This window comes from Paralichthys olivaceus, chromosome 12 (genome assembly GCF_024713975.1).
Source record: "Paralichthys olivaceus isolate ysfri-2021 chromosome 12, ASM2471397v2, whole genome shotgun sequence".
Classification (NCBI taxonomy): domain Eukaryota; kingdom Metazoa; phylum Chordata; class Actinopteri; order Pleuronectiformes; family Paralichthyidae; genus Paralichthys; species Paralichthys olivaceus.
The window spans coordinates 8,580,344-8,603,921 of NC_091104.1; the positions used below are offsets into that span (position 1 = coordinate 8,580,344).

The 23,578-nt window shown below is 43.8% G+C and overlaps 1 protein-coding gene across 3 annotated transcripts in view; it reads right to left on the bottom strand.

Annotated features, from left to right (window-relative positions):
• Window positions 1-23,578, bottom strand: part of fndc3ba (fibronectin type III domain containing 3Ba) — an 86,474-nt gene that overhangs the window by 30,285 nt on the left and 32,611 nt on the right. For all 3 annotated transcript variants that reach the window (XM_069535941.1, XM_069535943.1, XM_069535942.1), the window contains 4 exons: window positions 11,600-11,676; window positions 9,068-9,299; window positions 8,721-8,889; window positions 8,373-8,503 (listed from right to left, as the gene is read on the bottom strand). In XM_069535941.1, coding sequence (XP_069392042.1) covers window positions 8,373-8,503; window positions 8,721-8,889; window positions 9,068-9,299; window positions 11,600-11,676 — 609 coding nt within the window. The remainder of the gene's footprint in view (window positions 1-8,372; window positions 8,504-8,720; window positions 8,890-9,067; window positions 9,300-11,599; window positions 11,677-23,578) is intronic.

Consider the following 23,578-nt stretch of genomic DNA (forward strand, 5'->3'; position numbering starts at 1 on the left):
GAGGCTGTGTGGGGCTGTGTGAGGCATTATTCACTTTCATTGGATATTTTATATGATAACAAAATGTATTAGAGGTCATTAAGGTCATTTGTTGGATGTAAAGTATCTTTGCTGTTACTTAAATGACTGTCAACACAGCAACACAGGTGTCTGCTGGGTAATCTCTACGGTAACAACTATGGATATTATTGCTAATTGAGAAGAAGCTGCTCAGAGGCACAAATCACAGCTACTGATATTGATACCACTCGCAAAGAACCTGCCTAGCGCCATGTGCTAATTTTGTATTTGCCAGGTCTTCCTTGAATTCTAAACAAACTCCCAACAATGATTCAAATAAATGTTTTTCCCCAAAATGTCAAACTATTTCTGTAACTATGTTTTGGAGCGAGTGGGGGGTTGATGATGCTTCTAACACGCGACAGTCACAAAAATGAAAGAATAAAATAAAACAAATATTGTATTTGTTGTACTGTAATTAAATTCTCTCCAAACACTTTTGTCCTGGCTTTGAATTGGAACAAAGAACCAGACTTTTCTTTTTAATAGTCGCTCAACATTTTTCCTGATGAACTCTGTCAGGAGAGTTGATGGTGAGCTCAGCCTCTAAAGTATTCCAGCTTACAGTCACTTAAATCAGTCCACAAATAGGACTTTTATTTACAAAGCCCAAGGCATCTGAAATAACTTAATACAGCAGCTCTATTGCATGGAAAGAAGTAGGGGAACACACACTGGATTATTTATAAGCATGGATTCACATAAATACTGAACACGGCCGTCATTCTGTTCCTTTAATTCCTTCCTCCATTCTCCAGTTCTCCTTTCCTTCCCTTCCTCAGTCCGCAAATACAGAGGCATGTTTACAAGAATCTTTTTTTTTTTTAAATATCACACACCTACACAGTTCAGGATTAATGGCGTCACTTGCTGAAAGAGCTACAGTAAAACTGAGTCACTTTAACATTGCATTGAGGTTGCATTCCTCTTGCATGACAGCCTGTGGTTCTTAGACAAAGTCTGTCTGCGCTGGGACAGAAAAAGACCTTTAAGGCCTGGAAAAAAATTTGAAAAATGTGGCAACGGTCCGCTCAGCCCCCACTGCACACACGTACTCACACACACACACACAGGGCCATAGCCACAGGGTGTGTGTGAGTGCAGTCCTGAAAGAACGAATCGAGATATGATCCCCATCTTCAGAAGCCTCTAATCAGGGAGTACAAAGCAAAGTGACGAACACTCAGCTGGAAAAGGAGCAGGAGAGAGAGGGAGAGATGAGAGGGAGGACAGACAGAAGTAGACAGAGGGGAAGGAGTGGGGACAGAGAAAGAGAGAGAGAGGGAGGAGAGGGTAGAAAAGAGGAAAATGGATGAAGCAAAGGGCACGGACCTTGAATTCCACACTATTATCATCTGCTGCATAGCGAGCATTCCATCTGTTCAACAGCTGGGCAACACACACACACACAAACACACACACGCACACACACACGTACACACACACTAGACACACACTAGACACACACTAGACACACACTAGACACAGTCGTTGGGGACATGCCTGAAATTGTGGTTGTCATGGTGAAGGTTTGGTTCTCATGGCCAGAGTCCTGATGGTTTATAAAGGGGATTAGAGAGGGAGAGACAAACAGAGGGCCTGACACACAAGCAGAGGAAATCTACATTAAAAATCCAAAAATTCACACCAGGACGCAGATTCAAAGGCAGACACGCAATGAGCAACACGCTTATTGTCGTCTTTCTGCAGAAACATGACGTATTAGGGTTCAAGCTCAACTTTCCTGAATCAGGGGTTGAGAGAATCAAGTAAAAAAAAAAGCTTGATCTCTGCTCTAGAGACCTGATGTTTCACCAGGTTTCTAAAAGTCTGCCTGACAAAAGTCCAAGGAAACTATTTCTATTGCAGCGACTCACAGCCATAATAACAAAGCTCATTATTCTTGTGCCCGAGTGCCTAAAATAATGAAATCCAAAGTCCAACTTCGGCTGGAAATCAAACAAAGCATAAACACATAACGGCCTTCACCAGTTCCCTGCCTCAACCTCACTTCTCTCAATAACTGGGTTTCATGTGTGAATGTGGATTTAGGACAGACACAGAGACCTTGTCCACTGCAGCCGTCTCACTAAGGATGGAGATGAGTGTCTCAGCTGCCAAGTGACACAAAACTCTCTCCGCTTTTCCAAGAAGAACACGAGGAGCGAGCGCATGTATACACGAGTGTTTACGCAAGTATGTACGTGCCGCGACAGGCGCATGCAGAGACCTGGCCCGGGCAGGAAGGGATTATGGGGGGGACGGGTTTCTCAGAGCCCTGACCCCATCCGACCCCGCTTAGCCCAAGATGAAACGTCTCGAGAGTGTGACTGCAGATCGGTGGACGGAGCGGAAGACAAAATGGACAGTGTGACAGACAGACGGCAAAGGAGGGAGAGTGACAGTGGCAGGAGAACAAAGAGGGACATAAGAGGGCAGAGCAGCAGACTGTGGGAGTTATAGGGACAAAAATAAAAACGGAGCAAGGTCACTTAAGTCCACATGTTAAATACTGAGGACACGGGAAACAAAAACTACCATTTGATCTTTTGTTTGCATTATCCACAGAATCCACATGAAAGCAGAACTTGAAACATGTTGCCATCCAGGGATGATGCTCATAATTACTGTGGTTACCATGGTGATTTGGTTCATACGGTTAACAGCTGCTAGCATCCACTGTCGCCAAGTTGCACGAATTTAACAAGCGCTCAAATTGTGTTCTGACTGGAGTCGATGTCTGCACATAACGCAACAAACTGTCAAACTCTGACTCTGCTGGACTTTATGTTGTTATTTTATATAATCAACTCCTGACATCAGATTTGTTCATCTGTGGTTGTATTGTTTCCTACCTTACTATTTTCTTTGTTCATAACCATTATGTTGTCATGACATCAGCACATTTTAACAATCATGATCATCAAACATGATGAAGGCCCAAGACGGACTAGACTGACTATAAATACCCCTAAACTCAAATGTTCTGTTCTGTTGGTGGGATATCTTAAACTAAAACTAGAGCTTGATTGTCTCAAAATCAACGACAATCGAATTCCAACAGCATGAGCTCCAAGTCCGACTCGATCTGCCTTAGACGTCTGAGGGTTTGTGCCTTTCGTTTAATGAATTACTTAATTTGATTGGGATAAACTCAATTCAACCCGGATGAAGCAGTCAAACAGACTCAATATTATGTAACCCACTTCTGCTTGATACGGAGCGGCCGGCTGCTGCGGTCCGATGGCGTGGTGCGTTTATCGCTTGTATCACAAGGTTCATGCAGCTGAATGAGGGAAATGTCTGCTGTGCTCATTGTAACCGGCAGAACAACCTCCCCTTCTAATCCCACTAGTCCTGTTACATGATATCAGCGGGAAAGACATTCCTCTGCTGGTGAAGCCATCCCTTGTTCTCTTTCCATTTTCTGTACATCCCCCATTCTGGCTCGTTCATTCCCCACAGTTTCTTGCCTTTCATTTCTCTCCTCTCCCCATTCTCTTCTCTTATCTTTCCCTCTGCTCTTCCTCGTCCCTCGCTCCGACCCCGCTGCCCTCCATCTTGTCCTGCAAACATAGCCGTATTTGGATTTGAGGAAAGGGGTTGGAGTTTGTTGTGAGGGCAGCGGCGGGTTGGGGGGGGGCTGAGATTATCGCCATGGTGATCCACATCAAAACACTCCGGTAGGGGACGGCTGGGTGTGTGCTCACACATTTCCAGGCCTGTTGCTTCGTTTACAGCCGAAGAACTGGGAGAACTGATGTAGAAGTAAAGGCTGAGTCATCACTCGGTCAAAGGCCACGAGAGCTAATGAGGATGACATCTGCAAAACTACAGAGCATTGAAAAGCTTCTTCTTGACAACTGATCTAAAACTGTTACTTCCCTGTCACGTCAAAGATTTCATGAGTCAATGACGGTGGAGGATCTGTCTCTTGTTCCTGTTACATTTCATAGTTACAAAATGATTTACCATTCTAGGAAAGCAGAATTCATAAAGGCTTCACGAGCAGTAACTCATGAAATACATTCCTATTGCTCTAAAGATGTGGTTTTGGATTTCCACACTGTAAACAATGCCTGTGGATAACGTTTATCATCCTCTAGCAGGACACCGGCTTTGTAAGTCAAATGGTTCATTGATCCTACGATGAACCTCTTGACCTCCGACCTTCTGGAGAAAAGCAGGACTCTTCTGTTTCTGAGCTTTTTACATATACAAGTATAGAGTTCAGTAATTTATATAGTGAGAAACCTGCAAACTTTTTGTTTTGCTTTATTAGTATTGAAGTTTATATTGAGCCAATGTTAGCCTTACTCTTAAACCACGGTTCAGTTATCCATTAACTACAAATATTACCATTAACTACAACCATTCATTTTTGAGTAATTCTTAATATCTAGCATTGATTCAATTACTAAGTGAATAACACCATTTTAATTAATTAAAGGCAAAATACAGATCAGGGATTTAAATGTTATAATGTTTTAATTGTGGAAGTGATATTTACTTTAAAAGAAGAAACTGAAAGAAAGAAATGTATGATGTAAGATGAGGAAAAAATGAAATGAGGAACTTCTTCTCTGTAGTAAATTTTCTATGATAATCCTGTTTCTGGGGTTAATGAAATCTTGATGGTGGTAATTTTGTTGGCACTTTTATAACATGGTTATTTAAATAATTTGAATGAATTTGAATGATTGAAATAACAATTTCTAATATATATGATTAAAAATTCTGAAGCAAAGAATGTGCCAAGAACAGATGACAAAGATTGTGGAACTGAAAATCAAATTTGAGGAATCTAAATGCTTCACAAAAGAAAGTAAAGCTAGTTATAAGTAGTTTTTTTTACTTAACTATGTTTCCACTGTGCTCCAACCACAACAGCAGACCATTGAAATATCTAAGACCTTTGTTATTTTCTTCACTGGGCCAACGTGGTGGACGCAGCAGCCACCGCTCACATCTGCTTTCTCCTGAATTCACAGCACTCGGCAGTGACGTAGAACCAAAGATGGAGGAGCCGAAGGTGCTGCTCCATCTGTTTCTGCTGAAATCCCACTTTCTTGGAGTGAGAGACAGGATCTGCGGTGGTGATGATGCGGAGCCAAGATGGAGGAACAGAGGGGACGGGGCCCACATCTGTTTCTGCTCAGCGAGCAGCACAGTTCTGAGGAGAAAAAGGGGCCTGTAGAGCTGCTTTACTGGGGAACGGTCACTGCACTCGCCAAGTCAGCCTGCTGCCTCACTGGCACCGGGGCAGTAGCCACACACACACACACGCACGCACACGCACACACATGCAGAGACAGAGACGCACACAAGACCAAGGGCATCAAGGGCAAAGCGTAGGCGGAGCTGTGTGTGTGTGTGTGTGTGTGTGTGTGTGTGTGTGTGTGTGTGGTATTCTGGGTTGGACCATACATGGATGCACCGGGCCAAGCAGCAACTTTGTCTGAATGTTTGTACTCTGCTCTTAAACTCTCTCTGTCTTTCCATCTCTCTGTTCCCTGTGATGTAGGAGTTCTGGTTATTTTATTTTTTTTCTCTTTACAAACCTTCCATCCATCTCCCTCCTCCTCTCATCTGTCCTTCAAATCCTGCATTCCTCCACTCTCTCTGTTTGAACCCCTGCCTCCCACCATTCCTCTGGACCCTCATGCTCTGATTGTTTTACAGGAAGCCCAGTCACGGGGTGTTTGTGCATGTGTGTTTCCCTGTGTGTGTGTGTGTGTGTGTATGTGTGTGGTACATGTAGCTGACTCAGCCTGATCTCCACCCTTGTACTGAGACCCTCGTAGACCAGAACAGACATCCGACAACATGCTGACATGTTCCCGTCGGTCATGTCTCATAACAAAAAAACTGTAAGGTGACTATTCTATCATGCATGAATCAAACAGAGGCTGCTCGTTACCTAAACCATCACTAATGAGTCGGGAGCGAGAAGAAGGGTCCTGCATTGCGCCCGTCTTAACTAACTGAAAGGATACAACGTGCAGTGTCATGTTGTTGCCAATCTACGGAACTCAGACTATCTTAAATGCACATTTCATAATTTCAACTGTTACAGTGTGTTATTGTTGTTCGAGCCACATGAAGCTGTGAGACTCATAAGCCGTGCTGCCGACCTTGCTTTTCTTTTCCTCCTTTAGCACTCCTCTAAGACGGTTCTCTGTTGTGTTCTGTGGCAGTCTGGTATGTGCATGAGTGTGTGTGTGTGTGTGTGAGTAGTGTAAGAAGCTGTGCAGTCAAACACTGCCTCCTCTGTATGTGCCGGTTTGCATTTGCAAACTCTCTCTTCATGAGTAAGTGTTAGTAGGTTTAAATACTATTTAGTGTGATGACACCAATTCCACCAAAATGATCAAGGAGATGTTTTTAAAGGGTCACTCTAACTCTAATAAAACTCTAACTCTAATAAAACTCTAACTCTAATTTTGATTTAATTTGCAGGTTATCTCCAAAACTGTGCAAAACCCCAATGAATAATACGATCATGCAACATGTCTTTGAAAAAGCGATATCCTCATTAATCTCAATACCCAGCAGACCTTACAATGAACAGACGTCTTTATCTTTTGTTTAATTGGTAAATTGTTTCGCTGATAAAGTCTCCAAACATCTTCAAACAGTTATCAACACTGTTAGTTAATCTGATCTTTCCCTACACTTAAGTTAAACGTTCACACATATCAGTTCCCTGAAGCTTATTTTGCCTTATTTTTCCCATTAAGATCCAGGAATTACGATGAAAAATCGTGCAATGTTAAAGAAAGCGGAAAAAAAAATCCTGTATCTGCCTCCTGATCTGTATCTGCACCAAAACGTAATGACTTCTTCCCTGACCCTTTCCGCACCCTTCCAAAAAATGTTGTGGTAATCGGTCCGGTAGTTTTTTGCATAATCCTGCTAAATAAACAAACGCCAGTGAAAACATTTAGTTTTTGCTCCAAAGAAACAATTTAACTAAGGATCTACTTTCTGCTGTAAAAACAGTCTGAAATGAAAACTGCGTCATGTTTATAATCCAGATTGACCGGGACATTTTTATTCTGTGAGCAGCACAAACAAAGGTCCAGTCACTGCAGAGGTTCTGACGTGGAGGCAGAAATCTCAAAGACGGATATCTCAAAATAGGAGTGAATAAAACTACAACTATTTCCATGTCTAGGTACCATCAGAGGCAAAAATTTACAAGAAGTCCAAACAAACACTCGGTAAACAATTCCGATACCAAAACAGTAAAAGTAGATAAGGGCATGGTTACGTAAACTTTCCTTATATGTGGGAATGTGATTTCTGCTGAGATCTCATGGATTTGGGAAACGCAGATACACCCACACCTGGCTGAGATCAAATATTCCTCTGATGTGACGCCATGCTGCGAGAGACGAAACCACCATTTTATGAGGACAGTAAATTTAAAAATAGTAAAAAAGACTCTGACAGTTACAGTGATCGAGTTGATGAATTTATGCGTCCCTTTACGTTCCCCTGTCATCACCTCTACAGATGGCCCTGTGTGCCGTCTGTGCGAGAGTATAAATGAGATGGTCTGCTCTTTTTAATAACGCATACATACGTCTGACGTGTCAAAAGACATGTCATTAAAGAGGAAAAGTACCACAAGGAAGTGTGTGTGCACCCTAATGTCTTTGCACGTGTGCACTTTTTTTCATGTGCACGTGTGATAAGGCTGAGCAGCAACGTCTGAATCTTGGAGCTCAAAGGTTTCCTTCATCTCCAGCAGGACTCTACAGGTATGCGACCCCCCCGTCTCCCCCTTACATCTGCCCCCCACTCTCTCAGCCAACCTCCCCCCCTGTGGTTCAGCCTTCACCAACAAGGCCGGTATTGTAGTGAGGGTAAAACGATAGCGCTCAGGGACGGGTTCAGCTATGTGGTTACCCAGACAACCCCCCTCCTCTCGCCCCCTTCCCCACCTTCAGTCCCCCCCGCACTCTTCCCGACTGGATCCCTTCATCTCGCTGAGGAGGACAAAGCCGGTCACACAGAGACAAAGAGCACGAGGTCAGAGAGGATAGAAGTTATTCTTTCATAGAGAGATTTGAGCCGGTTGTGTGGTGCGTTGAGATATACGCACTGTTTGATAAACAGAAAGGACCGACAGTGATGATGAGCAGTTGGTTTTAGAGCAAAAGTTTAAAATCACAAAAGAAAACGCCAACAGCAGCATGGCTCTTTGATTTTGTGAAACATTGCTGTTCATTGACAGTTGTTATTTTCATCAAAAGTGCTTGGTAAGTCTTGTTTCCTCTAACTGTGTGTGTTTGTGTGCGTCCCACCTTGTGCGTGTATCTCTTGGTCACCGTTTCGTGGACTGCTGCGGAGTCGTCTCTCCGGCTTCTTCCCTCCTGGACTGCCGATTCCTCCCCCTGACCCCAATGACGCGAGCAATGGGGCGTGTGATTTGTTGCTGTGCCACAAAATCAATTAAAAAAAAAATTAAAATATTTTTTTCAACATTTTATAAACATGAGCAAAAAAATAAATGATAATCATCATAAAACCACAAATATTTTGTGACGGAAAAACTATGTAATGAAATAATACGACAAATGTTTCTATAAAATAAAAGTTTTCACATGGGCACACATCAACAAACACTGATACCCCATTGATAAGTTGGTCACCTGTATCCGTTGTGTGCTGGCCCCAGGCTGCCCTTATACAGAGTGGAGGGAGGGGAGTTGAGGCGGTTCTGTCGCTCCAGTTGTCTCTGTTCCTTTATCTTTTTGGGCTGTGGCTTACTGTACTCCTCTCTGCCTATGTAGTTAGACATCCCATAAACTGGAATGATTTCTGCGGGAGAGGAGGAGAGGAAGAGAGGAGAAGAGGAGAGGAAGATGGGGGAAGAGGATTTACAGTATGTCAGACAAAAAAATCTGTGCAAAGCATATTTTAAATTGGATTAATAATTCCACATTAAACCCCTGATTTTTTTGGACGTAGCCACAGAGTCCGGTCAGCGTGTCAGTACCTGGGTCGCCGTACATGGGGGGAAGGTGGTGCTGGTAGTACTGGTGGGGGGGCAGCTCTCCCGGGCTGACAGGGGGGTAGAAAGAGTGAGAGTTGGGGATGAAGTGGGGGTGAGTCAGGTAGGGGGGCAGGTGATGTGTGGGGGAGAGGGCTGGAGAGTAGGAGGGAGGGTAGCACTCTGGAGACTGGGGCGTCACCACCACCCGGCGGACCCCTGTGGTGTCCTCCAGCACCTGCGGGAGAGAGGAGAGAAAGAGGCAGGAGGGTGACAGGAAGAACAAATAAAGATAGATTAGATTCTTTATTCATATTATCACATAATTGAAGAGGATCTAGTTTCTACATATGATAAAATCTAATCTAAAATACCTACATTTCCCCAAAATGTCCTAAAGAAATAGGTTTAACATTTTCTTTTGCTGGTGGTCTCCTTAAAGGCAGGACAGTGAAAAAGCATAACTCCCCAAATATCAAACTCTTCCTACTATTCCTTTAAAATCCTCTTTACGATCATTGTTCAAGCTATTTTAAAGATTCGAATATTCTAGTTCAATAAAGTGTACTTTACTGTGTATAGTTTTGTGAAAGTGAGCGTCCTGTGGTGGAGTGATGGAAATCTAATAAATGAATTGCACAATGTATTCAACACATGAGAACATGGTGCCAACAGAACTCTTTGTCCTTTATAGCGATGAGAACAAGTTCTGCTATGTTGTCATCAGATGGTCGGCAGATTTCAATAACAACAAGTTTCAAAGAACTGTGTCAAATTAACATGTATTCACTTTCACATTCCCGGACCGGAACACACATGAACACACACACAGACACACACACAGACACACACGCAGCAACAACTATTCAGACACTTTCACAGGCCTGCATTCCAAGCAGAGAGCAAACACACACTCCCCACTGAGAGGGGAAGTCATCTGCTGGTCCCTAACAACAACAACAACACACACACACACACACACACAGACACACAGACACAGACACACACACACACACACACACACACACACACACACACACACACACGCGCAACCCTAAAACCCCCCACAAACTCAGTGCCAGAATACGAGAGACAGAGAGAAAGAAGCGAGAGTATTAGAGAGGGTCAGGAGGGGAGGAAGAGGGTTACAGAACTATTCCAAGTGAGAAAAGAGAGGGGGAGAAGAAGAGGAGGAGGAGGAGGCCCCCTATCAGCCCCTCATCCCCTCCTCCACTGTAGAGGAGAAAAACAGCAAGTTTACAGGAAAACAAGGGCAAAGTTCCTGCGTGAGTACATGTGGACCCGACCTGCGAACCCACACAACATTTACTGGCAAGGAGACACACACTCATCGCAAACAATACAAAAGTGGGGAGACACAAACATGTGTGCACATCTGTCCCCACACACCCACCATCACAAAGCAACCATCAGCCCAAACCACCAAGGACACCAAAACATGTGCGAAATCCATCTGTCAACGCACGACCATCCGCCACTGCAGTGCTCTCCCTCTCTCTCTCTCTCTCCATCTATCCCTCACCCCCCAAAAAACCTACCCACCCTGTGCCTGCCTCTCCTATCAGGCTTGTTTATGTAAGAATGACAGTGTTTCCCGCTCATCCTTGGCTCGATCCCCACTGACAAGCAAACACACACCCACGGTGAGCCAATGACCTGACTTCCACTGGCATAGGAACACAATCCCACCACATGCAGGCCACAGATGTATTTGCAACACTACACTGGTGCGGACAGTCCATAGACCTTTATCACCACCACAACACTAACATGTCAGAATTTCATTTGAACCAATTATTTATATCACAATCTTCCAAAACATCCAGATTAAATGGAGAAAATGTTCTTGGTTTTTTATCTTTGCGACGGCATCTGATAGAGAACGATCAGACACAAACACGTGAGAAAGTCGCAGAAACAAAAGCCCCCTTGACTCCCAAAATTCAGCACATTCCTGCTCGGTGCTCCGCTTAGGGAGGAGGTTACCTTGGATACGTCTCTTTCTTGCAGACTGCAGGAAGAGGACGGATGACGTCCATCATATTAATGCTTTATGATGAGCACTTGACCCACTTCTGATGGTTGTTCAGCAAAAACAAACACCGTAGAGTACAAGTACAAGAGCTAAAAGTCTATGAGCTATCTGGCAGCTGGATTCACTTCATCCTGGCAAAGCAGCTTTTTTTATCGGCTGTTAAATACAACATTTGAGTTTTATTTTCTTCTCTGCGTTTCAGGAACCAGAAGGCAAACTGCTCACCTAGCACCCATGCAAATTAAATAAAGCTTGAATGTATCTGTAACAACTTCTTACACCTTTTAAACTTATAAACAATGTGATTACATGAGTCAACACTACATCACATGATCACGAGATTAAGAAACTGTTTTTAGCAAAAGAAACCAGAGGCTAATCAAACACAGTCTCTTATTTTTCCTGAAACTCAACACAAACACAAGATAAACATGGGAAACGTCTGCAACTATCAGACTCAGGAAAAAGACAAACAAACTAACCTGTGAGATGTATCCTGGGGGGACGTGGATGGGAGGGATCGACCCATTTGGGGACATCATGGGAACCTCAGCAGGACCTAGAGAAGAGAGAGAGGGGGGGGGTTATTTATTTAACCAGACAGCTCACATTGAAGTGAATTCTAATTTGCATTTGTCAATCAACAGAACACATTGAGGGACACAAACACGGCCACACAGTGACACAGGGAGGGCGACACAGATGTGAAACATTCATCTACTTAATTAAGTTTGTATAAGAGTAAAGTTTATTATGTAGAAGGTCCAGAAATTACTTCACTTTGATATTATATATATATTGAAATAGTATGTTATCTTGTTTTGTTTTTTAACTCACTAGATCTTGATCTGCACCAAAATGTCCACACTCTAAAGATTAGTATTAACCTGAATACCTCTGATTATTTCCATCGAGATCGATGAAATGAGAAATCAAAGAAAAATCCTATTTCACAATGTTCAAGAGATTGCAAACAATTCCTGGATCCGCCCCCCTGATCCAGATCCGCACCAAAACAAATCAGGCTCCTCCCTTACCCAAACCACATCTTTCCACCAAGTTTCATGGATATCGGTTCTGTATTTATTTTCTTGGGTAATCTTGCTAACTAACAAACGCTGATGGAAATACCCATCTAAACCTCAGCAGGTCAAATTCCCTTCATACAAACATGTCTGGCCTCAAAAACACGTGAATCTAAACGTAAATGAAAAGTTGCATGTGTCTTGTGTGAACGACACGTGATGGCACATGGAAAAAAATTAATCTCTCCAACGAGGAGCAAGAAAATCTAATAGAATTTGCAGCTTGATAATGATGATGTTGACTTTTCCACAATCCATATCTCTCCCCGCACCACCGTCTCTCTCCGTCTCTCCATGATGGAGGTCTGTGGCTGGTAAAGTCATTGGGACCCCGTTGGGACAGCTGGAGGCAGACCTGGCCTCAGAATAAATCACACAGAGAGCACACACACACACACACACACACACACACACACACACACACACACACACACACACACACGGAGGCCCCCGCTACCTATGAAAACACATGCAAGACCCACTAATATTTTCTGTCCGTACAGACGCCAGTCAAACAGGCTCCTACTTTAAAGGGCCATTTCACCTCATTGACACAACGTTCACGTTTTCTCATTTACCGGCTACAAGAGCGTAAATATGTTTATATTTCCTTCTGTGTTTTAAGGGGACGGATCATTTTACTTCTATTTTCATCCGTTCTGCTTCTCTCAGCCTCTTTGTGTTCTCGCCATCCTTCTCTATACCTTTCCCATACCATTCCCTCTGCTTTTCTTTCTGTCTTTTTCCCCTTTTCCTCTATCCCTCCATCTCACAGATCAGGAATTCCTCCCACAAGAACTTCCCTCTATTCACCTATTACTCACTCCTGCACCTTTAATTCCAATTACTCACTTCATCCCTCCCTTTCTTGCTTCATCCTTTCCCTATTTGCCTCTTCGTTACTCTCCCTCTCTCTGCCAGCCTCCCTGAATCATCCCCTCTTTCCTGACCTCTCACCAGCCAAAAACAAATAGGCAAGCGTACAGTAAATACGCACAATTATGCACACATAAACACAACCTGAGCAAAGTCTACTGTGTGTGTGTGTGTGTGTTTGTGTGTGTCACAGGTATGGAGAGACAGACTTCTTTCAGTCCTGTCTGCTCCCCACCATGCCGACGAATGAGGAGGGATATGAAAGTCCTCATTGAGTAGAAGGTTATAGCATGTGGAGAACACACACACACGCCTCTCCCCTAACCTCTTTCCATCACTGCTCATAGCCACTTTTCCTCTTGCTCACACACTGACTCAAACACATACACACACACACACTCCCTGTATCTCAGTAAACTCCGTCTCTCTCTCTCTCAGCAAACAGACGTGTGTTTGGACAGACTCTGCTGCCTCTGTGCTCTTCACTCAGCAAACAGCAGCATTCCTCTGCTCACACACAAACACACGTGCGCGCACGCACGCACGCGCACACACACACACACACACACACACACACACACACACACACACACACACACACACACACACACACACACACACACGGTGAACATTCCCATCCCTGGCCCCCAGGACTGGACCCAACAGGCCCACTGCCCCCCAACCCCACCCCAACATACAAGACAGTCTTTGTCCTATAAACCTTCACACACACACACACACTCATACAGACACACACACACTCACACACACACTCACACAGACACTGCTATAAGTCTTATAGTATTAGACTGACTGCCATTTAGAAAGGTTTGGGATAATCAAGCAGTTGTGGATTTGAGTGGTTGTAATTGTGTCCGTGTGTGTGTGTCCCCGTGTGTTTGCACGTGCACATATTAAGTCAATGTGCTCCTTGATCCACATTGTGGTAACGTCACTCTCCGGTCTTTCCTCCCGCTTTTGCCCTTTAAGTACCACAAATAGAGTCACAACTTCCTCTGGCTAATCCTCCTGGAATCCTAGACAACACAGATCACACACACACACACACACACCACACACCCCTCCTTCTCATCTTCCATCTGTTGCTTCTTCCGCTTCTGATGGTCAGAGATCAATTATGAGTTCATATCCTGCATTTGGGGTGACATCACTGAATTACCTGAATCACTGAAGGGGCGTCGGTACGTAATCTGGCCCCCTGTGAGGATCTGGATAAGTACTTTGTTTCTACTACTGCATTAATATGAACAAAAACACATAAGAACACGTGCTTGGTGATAATATTATTATCATTATTCAATATTATCATACATGTTTCAACTGTGTTGTATGATAATTACATAATTGTATTGAAATTCTGCAAAATTACCAATGTCTTGAAAATCATGATTAAGTCATGGCACACATCAATTTAATTATTTTACATGCAATGAATATACAATGATGAACTACAATTTTGTGTTGTACACTTATAAGTGACTAACAATTTCTGTGTATCATACTTGATGTTAAGTTTCTGCATGTGTCGAAATATGTTTTTGTTTGTTAAAAGTGAAAATGAATGAGTCTGAGACTGTTGTGATTCAGACTGTCTCGAATGTGGGCCAACAGGAGAAGCCCTGCAGCGGTGGGACTTTAAAAGGAAAGCCACAACACCATCATGATGTTAAATGCTGTGTTGAGACATGTAGAGCCTTGTGCTCAGTGATCAATGTAGATCAGTAGATTAAAAATGCAATGTTAAACTGCTGCATGCATCATTAAATTGATAATAGGTCCCAGTGCCTTTGAATTTACTAATCTCACAAAACTACATCTGCGACCAAACAATGCTACTGTAAGAGTCACCGACATAAATCTTACACCCCTGGTCATGTGTTCGTTCACTCAGGGGTCAGTAGCGTGTCGACATATTTTAGCCACTGCCAAAGCAACCAAGAGAACCACAGGAATGATGACAAACTATGTTTTGTGTTGTGAACAAAGAAGAAGCACAACACTGACAAACAGCGGTGAGAGCAGAGAGAAAGATAGACACGTGTTGAAGAGGACAATAAAACTCCAACCAGAAAAAAACTAAGATTCCCATTTGAAGAAGAGTGCAACATACATACAGTTGTTTCGTTGAAGGAGGAAATGTCGGGTAACTGTGATTTGCAAAGAAAAAGACAGGATTGCCTCCACACCTACAGATGCAAGAAGTAATTTATTTCTCGCCTCGTTAAGTTTAACTTAAGTTGCTAAAGATTTACACAAGAAGTACACACACATGTACACGGTAAACATCCTGTCGGACACTTTACCACACGCACGGAATTTCAGACGAGCAGAAAATGCAGTGACAGTCCAGCTGTCCTGTACGCACATTCACACAGACAGAGGAGATGACGCAACTTTTCATCAGATGTTTCCCATCATGCAGCTGTCAAAGGCAGCTGCAACTGGGCCCCCAAAAACACACACAAACACAGAGAGTCCTGGGCCCACACACACCCAATTACTCGCATCCGTAATAATGCCCATACCTCTGTGCACGGCATGAACACACAGCCTTCGATCACAAATCTATCAATGGAATATGCTGATGGTGAGAGTGTGTATTGAATGTATATCAGTTTAGAATTGGTCTCTCAGATTGAGGCAGTGTTCATTTTTTTGGAAAAGAAGTGCAAAACTTTCTCCCGTTCCCCTCATTTCAGGACTGCACATGTGGTCGCCACATTGAAAGGAAACACTAAACCTCTTGGGGAAAGCGTGCGTGTTTGTGTGTGTGTGTGTGTGTGTGTGTGTCTGCGGTGCTGGAGTAAAACCAAGTCTGTTTGTGATCTGACCTACATACAAAACAACTAGACTCGATGGATTTCCCAAAAATACACTGAAAAAAAAACACACATAAGGTTAGTTAATACAAAGACTTAAAAATGATCTTAAAAGTAAAGCACACACAAAGACACAAAGACACACAAACACCCCGACAGACACACACAATCTTTGTATAACCAGAGCCCCCGTGGAGGCTGCTGTCTGATCTAGATTCTGAATGTACAATCTGTATTCATGCACATGTGTGTGTGTGCACGCATCTGTGCATGTGTGTCTGGGTCAGTTATGACGTTGTGCTGCCTGGAAGTTATGTAAGCATCAGCAGGGTAATGTTATCTGTCCTCGGAGCTCCAAGAGCAAGACACTCCCACGACAGCTTCCTCTACAGCCCGGCCAACACAGACACACATACAGACACCCACACAGACACAGACATATACACACACACACACACAGACACAGATACACACAGTGGAGAGAGCATGGGCTATTGTCATACCTAAGATATAAAACTGAAAGAAATCTTCATATATCGTTATGCCATCTGATACAGCCATTAAAAGCTGTGGGAGAAGAAAAAAAAAAAAAGAAAAAGAAAACGGAGGAAAGATAAAGAGAAGAAGAGAATGTGGAGCATGATGGGAAATGTAGTTTAAAAAACAACATGCAGGGGGAAGAGGAAGATTCTGCTGGAGCAGGAAATGTGGGAGACATCTTTAAAATAGCACAGTGTACTTTATACACACTTCCCAGATTGGTGTTAAACGTGATGCTACACACACACACGCACGCACGCACACGCCCTCTGGTCCATCTCCGGTGAGTCAAGTCTGGCTGACATATTTGCCGTGGGCAGGGTGAGGTCCAGTGATGGAGGAGGAAGTCATGACTTCCTGCGCTGCCTTGCCCTCAGTAACAGCACTGACACTCTGCAGAGTGATGCTGAAACTAGAGTAGGCGTGCAGACCATAGACTGTATATGCAGACACACAAACACACACAGCTGATGATGTTGGATATTCACATCTCCATCCTCACAACATACACATGTGCATCAAGAAACACGCTTCTGATCCCGACTGTGTGCTCCAGAATACAGCCTGTAATTTGAGCGGGCGGCTGGAATGTAAATCATAACATAGAGTGTTGCTATGTTTGAACATTGGGTCTTACTGTACGTGTGTGTGTGTGTGTGTGTGTGTGTGTGTGTGTGTGCAGGTATGTATAAGCACATTCCTCTGAATGAGCGTGCCCCTCAGCATTTTTACCTCAAAGCTGCAGAAGAGTTTCGTAAGAGAACAAAGAGGAAGTATCAGCAGATGATGAAACTATCAGCACCACAATGATTTCATCAGCATCTGACATCAGTGTGTTAAGTATCAACAGCATAGAGCTCGTGAAACCAGTGTTATATTTTAAAAGCCCACTAGTTCAAACTTTAACAATACTTAAGTAGCCCCTTCAGGCCAAATGATGTGCGGGCTCTGATGGCAGGAGGTTTGCTGCCGAACAAAACTGCCAGACTGAAGTCTTCAGTTTCTTCTTCGTTTGTTTGCCCAGAGGTAGCAGCAGTGGTTGTGATCCCTGTCCCTGGTTGGCTAATGGATTAAATCCCATTGTAACCTTTGTTCAGCTTCTCTGCTGTCTCGAGAATAAAATCACCACTGAAGATTTTGGTCAAAGACATCATATATTTTCTATTTTCTTTGCAAAGAAAATACAATAACAATGTTCATTCTGGTGATCCCAGTGGGAGGTGGGCTGCCGGGGGATTCCCTGCACAGTCTGTGTGGAACCTTCTTACTCGGACGAGAGTGAGAGGTCAGAACAGACGAAATGCTGTAGGAGGGGGGAGGGAACTGAAAGAGCCTTCTGTTGGCTCTGGTTTAAAAGGGAGGAGACAAGCTGGGAGTCTGGAGGAGGAGAGGAGCAGTGAGGTGATCACCACTGCAGACCCACCAACCAGAGAGGGTTTTGGTTAAGGGGCGCTACCTGAAGACCTCCTCACCCTTCAGCCATTTTCAGACATGACCTGCGGGTAAACTCCAGAGAATTTGGATACAGAGTTTAGCCACAGTTTGCTTTTCACACATTCACAAGGCAGAGGGAGGTTCTCTGCACAGACGTGTTAGTAAGTAGAAAAGTTAAACGTGAAAAATACATCTCAAGTTATTTTATTCAACATGAATTTATCCAGTATGGTCTCAATAAGGTCAAGTATGGGAGAACAAGGGAGAAGTGGCCAGGACAGCAGCAGGGCTTCAAATTCAGTAGCAGCAGAGCAGTGAAAAACATCCAAGCTCTAATAAATCAAGCGCTCCTCGCCTTTTTTTAGATTTTCACAATGATTCGACTCCACATAGAGATACACCCAGTTTACGAGAGGAACTGGAAACGTAAAACGTCATCCGTAAGTCTCACAACACCCAGGTTATAATAATTATAATTCTTCAACCAAGATCTTCAGTGATCTACGACCTCTGCTGAGGTTTATCTTTTAGTGAAAATGGATTACACTAAACATTATATAATAGCTTTTCTTCTAAATCACCAAATCCTCTGGTGTCCAACATCTTGTTGAGGAAAAGAAAACATAAAGGGTTAAATTTCTTAGAATATGATGTTACCTTCTTATCCTACCACTGTGTAAACAGCCCGAAAACAGACAAGCCCTGATCTGTTTAGTGTCCAGCGTGGAGCCCGGGTGCCAGCCCCATGTACCTCCACCCAGACCTCTCTCTCTGCTTCACCTCCCCACCCACCCAGAGGAGGGCTGCTGTCAGCCGACCTACTTCTGCTGCTGGGTTCACTCCAGAGGAGAGAAACGTAACGTCTGGAGGGATCCTGGGCCCAGCCGTGCTTTGTTCTCAGGATCTTAACATAACACACACAATCCTACATATGGACACAGATGTACATGGCTCACAGAGACCAAGACAAACATTTCAAAACAGCACAGTGACCTAGATTAACACCTGAGCATATGTGCTTAAACTCTTAAGATGTCATGCTGACACACACACAAACACAAACAAACAGACGCACACACACCTTGTGGAACAAACTGACATTGGAATAGTTTACAGAAATCACGGTCACCTAGCACAAACGACATTCAACAAATCATAACTACTCTGAACGCGCTCTCTCTCTCTCTCTCTCTCTCTCTCTCTCTCTCTCAAACAAGGTATTTCCTGTATCATCACACGATGCTATTCTTGGGCTTGTAGATATAATTGTTGTGGAATTGGTAACCATGCGACACACAATGCATGGAGCAGCATACTTCACTTCTCATGTTATCCATTCATCCACACACACATCCTCACATGCATGTGCACATGGGCAAAGACTGTCTTGACATACATGTGCAAGCATGCACGTGCACATTGTGAATATACACAATCCAGACACTGATGACTCATTGCATCCATTCCCTAATGAACTGTACATGTCTAAAAGGAGAGGGAGTGAGAAAAGAGAGAGAGCAATGAAGTGCAACAGCTGTCTGTGTGTAAACAAACCCAGAGTCTCATAATCATTTCCTGCTCTCCCTCCCTTGCTCCCTTCTCCTTCTCTCACCCCCTTGAATCCTCAGGACGAAACACATTCTCAAACCTTGACCCGCTAAAGGAACAGCAAGGCCTTTAGTCATTTTACTCATTTTTTCCCCATCTGTACCGAACTCGCTACATTTGTACCCAAGATGTAATCCTCCGCTCCCCCTCTTCTCTTCTCCTCTCCTGTCCTCCCCTCTTTTTCCGCCGTCTATCTCTCCACATGTTAATGTGGGGCATTCCTGGTGTATGAGTCAGAGTCTGAACAGCACCGAGTTTGTGTCCACCACAAAGAGCTGAGAAAGTGTGTGTGCGGGTGTAGGGAGAGGAGAGGAGAGGAGAGGAGAGGAGAGGAGAGGAGAGGAGAGGAGAGCAAAGGAGAGCAGAGGAGTGGAGTAAAGAGGAACAAGGCAAGACTGGAAGTCCAAGATTAGCAGGGACTTTCCCCCCACTCCCCAACTCCAATGAATCCACGGTTTGTGTGTATGTATTTGTATTAAAGTGTGTGTGTGTGTGTGTTTGTGTGTGTGTGTGTGTGTCTATTAGCTGAGTTGATGATTGTGTGCATATGTGATAATGAGACAAAGTATTTTGGTCCAACTAACTTCTGTTTTAGATCAAACTAATTTCTTCCTCGACTTCCTCCTAACCACGACCTGCTCGTTAACCATCACACACTTCCTCCCACCCAATCAGATCAGAGGATAAGAAAATTTGCCGTTACCCATTAGTCACTGTTGCAGGAAATTCAGTCACAGTCTTCCCTTCTGTTTCTGAGTTGCGGCAGAACATTATGATGTCACAGTGAAGTTGACCTTTAACATTGCTTATAGACGATGTCATCACTAAATCATGGAATGCTATTAGAAGTTTATGTGACATTTTGTTATACTGTGAGTGTGACCTTGACCGTTGATGTTTGACTGACAAAACCTCATCACAAATTTCTAACCAGGAGATATTTTCAAAAAATACGACAAACAGACTGAAAAAGTTAAAGCCTCAAGCTACAGCTGTCGTCTAAACCTGCAATATACAAACCAAATGTGTGACTTATGCAGCTTTGCGAGAGGAACCATTTGCATTACTCCTTTTTAAATACCGCTCTTCTGCGATGTATCCCATCACCACTTGCAGCTACAACAGCCTCATGTGATCAATAAAGCTTCATCAAATCTAAGTGAATCCAATCGAAAAGCAGCGTGACCAACATGTGGAGGAGATTCAAGATATTAAACCGGCCCTCGAGTGTTACGATGGAGTTTAATTTCATTAAAAATGGGGGGGGGGAACTAACAGCAGGCAAATCCTCAAAACTTGAGTCAGAGTTATGGGGAGGCTGAAACGAAAAAAAAAAAAATACATGATACAATCACAGAGAAGCAAGGGAGGAAGTGAAAAGAGAAGGAATAGAGGGAGAGAATGAGGGTGGAGGGAGAGAAAAGTGCTCCAGCTGTACCCTGAGCTTCAGCGAAGCCAAGAATTTCATCCCTGGAAAAGCTCTCCTTCTTTCTCTCTCTGTCTCGCTCTGGAAAATTCGGAGAGCTCTCTCTCCAATACACAGCTGCTGCTCGCACACACACACGGACTTTCACACAGTCATACATGCAGAGACAGACACAGTATTCTCCAGAGTTGTGCCCACTCGTTTCATCCCGTCCTCAAAACCCTTCCCACCCCCTAGTTGCCAGAAGTGGGCCAGTCCCGACAGCGAGTCTGCAGCTGGCAGGACGGACCAAGTCAGGAGCGAAGGGGTGGTTGGGGTCATCACGTAAAAGGAAGTGGCCTCGCCCGGAATGCATGGCAGCAGACACGACCAGACATGCAGCGTCTGATTCTCTCAGTCTCACTCCTATCCCTCTTCTTTTTCTTCTTCTCCTATTCATTTATTTACCATCCTTTATTCTGTCATTTGATTTTCACCCAGCTTCTCGCTCCCTCCCTCCTTCACTACTTCTGCCTGCTCATGCCCTACTGTGTGAGGGCATTGAGTTTATAAGTCAGCACTGGGCAGGGCATACAACAACAATCAACTCTCTCTCTGCACCACACACACACACACACACACACACACACACACACACACACACACACACACACACACACACACACACACACACACACACACACACACACACACACACACACACACACACACACACACACACACACACACACACTTAAGTCAGGCTCTTAACTACCGTGTGCCAAATGAACCAAGCCAGTCCTCCTTGTCCTTTTGTTTCTCACAAAGAACATTTGAGTGGAAAAAACTGGAAATAGAAAAAGCCAGGTATGCCACACACACACACACACAATCTGTGCCCAGAGGGACCACATTCCATTACACACCACCTGGAGTGAGAGTCCGTTCCCATGGTGACCTGTTTCCCCAAATCCAAAGGGACGCAACACAAACTTAAGACACACAATGGCACTCAAAATACATCCAGATTTACATTTGGCCTGAGGGCATGAAAACCTGCAGGTAACTTGTCTTCCTCTGCTTGGCTGTCAATCTAATAATGCCCACACACACACACACACACACAGACAGACACACACATCCCATTACCACTTTTTCAGCACAATGTGAGGCATATTCCATAAACACAGACTCAGCAGTCGTCAACTTGAAGCAATTTTAAACAGAAAGAATTCTACAGTGGTGAGTTGAAAACACCAGACTGAGACTTCACTGTCTGAGCTCTTAAACGTGCAGTAGCAGAACTTTCTCATGCTTTCCGAGCGTGACAGACAACACGGTGCTGCTTCAGAATGTAAAATAAATGTTTTCCATATTACAACTCTAAGCACATCAGTGTCCTCTTCACAAATATGTACACGCTGTGTGTATTTTTATTTTTTTATTTCATACTTTCACGTTGTTTACCTCATTCTGATTATCTGCTGGGTCATAAAGTTCATCTTAGCTTATCGGGAAAGTAAATACGGTGGTTTGTTTGTTAGAAGCCTATGTACATATACAGATACAGAAATTTGACTGATTTGAGTTTCTAAAGTTTTACCTTCATACTGTACTTAAGAAACTTTAGCGATGTTAAGGTGAACTTCAATAAATCTGGAAAATCCACATAATAAACAGCAGGGCACTGCACATTACATTGGTTTCATAATGCCCGGGGGCTACAAACAACTTCCACCACAATAACAACACAATCCTTAATTCATCTAGTCTCACGCTTTTTCACCTAAACACAAACAGAAGGAAAGACACACACACACATACACACATACACATACACACAGACTTTGTGCATGCTTTTTCACACATTTGGCACGAGGGATCTAAATGTACTTCCATGCAATTTTACTAAAAGAGGGATAATTACACATAATCCTCAAGTATGTTGCACAGTTAATTTTCAATGCACACACACTGTAAATCATTTCTGCTGACAGCACCGCGGAAATACAGACATCAACCAGCCTTTTTCCCATCGCACTGCAATTTTCATTTCAATGTGATTGTCTCACTGTCTCCGACAGAGGAGATTCAGATCCCAAGGCACGTTTGAAGGAAGCTCCTGAAAACAACCACCTCTGGTCACAAGCAGCGACGGGACCATCCCACGCATATCTCCAAATTAAACCCTAAGAAAGAAGCGTATTTGTGCCTTCTCCTCCGGCTTGTTTAGAGCCATCTGGCCGGGTGTAAACACACACTGCGACACTTTCCACCATATTCCTCTCAATCGGCTATTTCCATTTACATCAAAGGGCTCAGAGTTTATAAGCGCACACCCCGTTAGGAGGCTGAGAGAGAACCTGAGCGAAGTGATGCAGTGAAACCAGCGAGGGGGAATATTAGCATCGTCCATCCAACTGAGACCAACACCGAAGCAGGGGGAACCGAGTGAGACAAAGGCAGAGAGACACAAATAGACAGGAAGGAGCTACGAGAAAAACTTAAAAGGGGAAGAACAACACACATCACTAAGTTCATGCCACTTGGAAGAGATGTGAGGTTGATATGCAAGCAGGGGCCTCACAATAATCTGGATTCACACGGATCACACAAAAATCCTTTTGGTTTCAATTATAAATCCATGTTTATAATCTTGCTGCCTAATAGTAG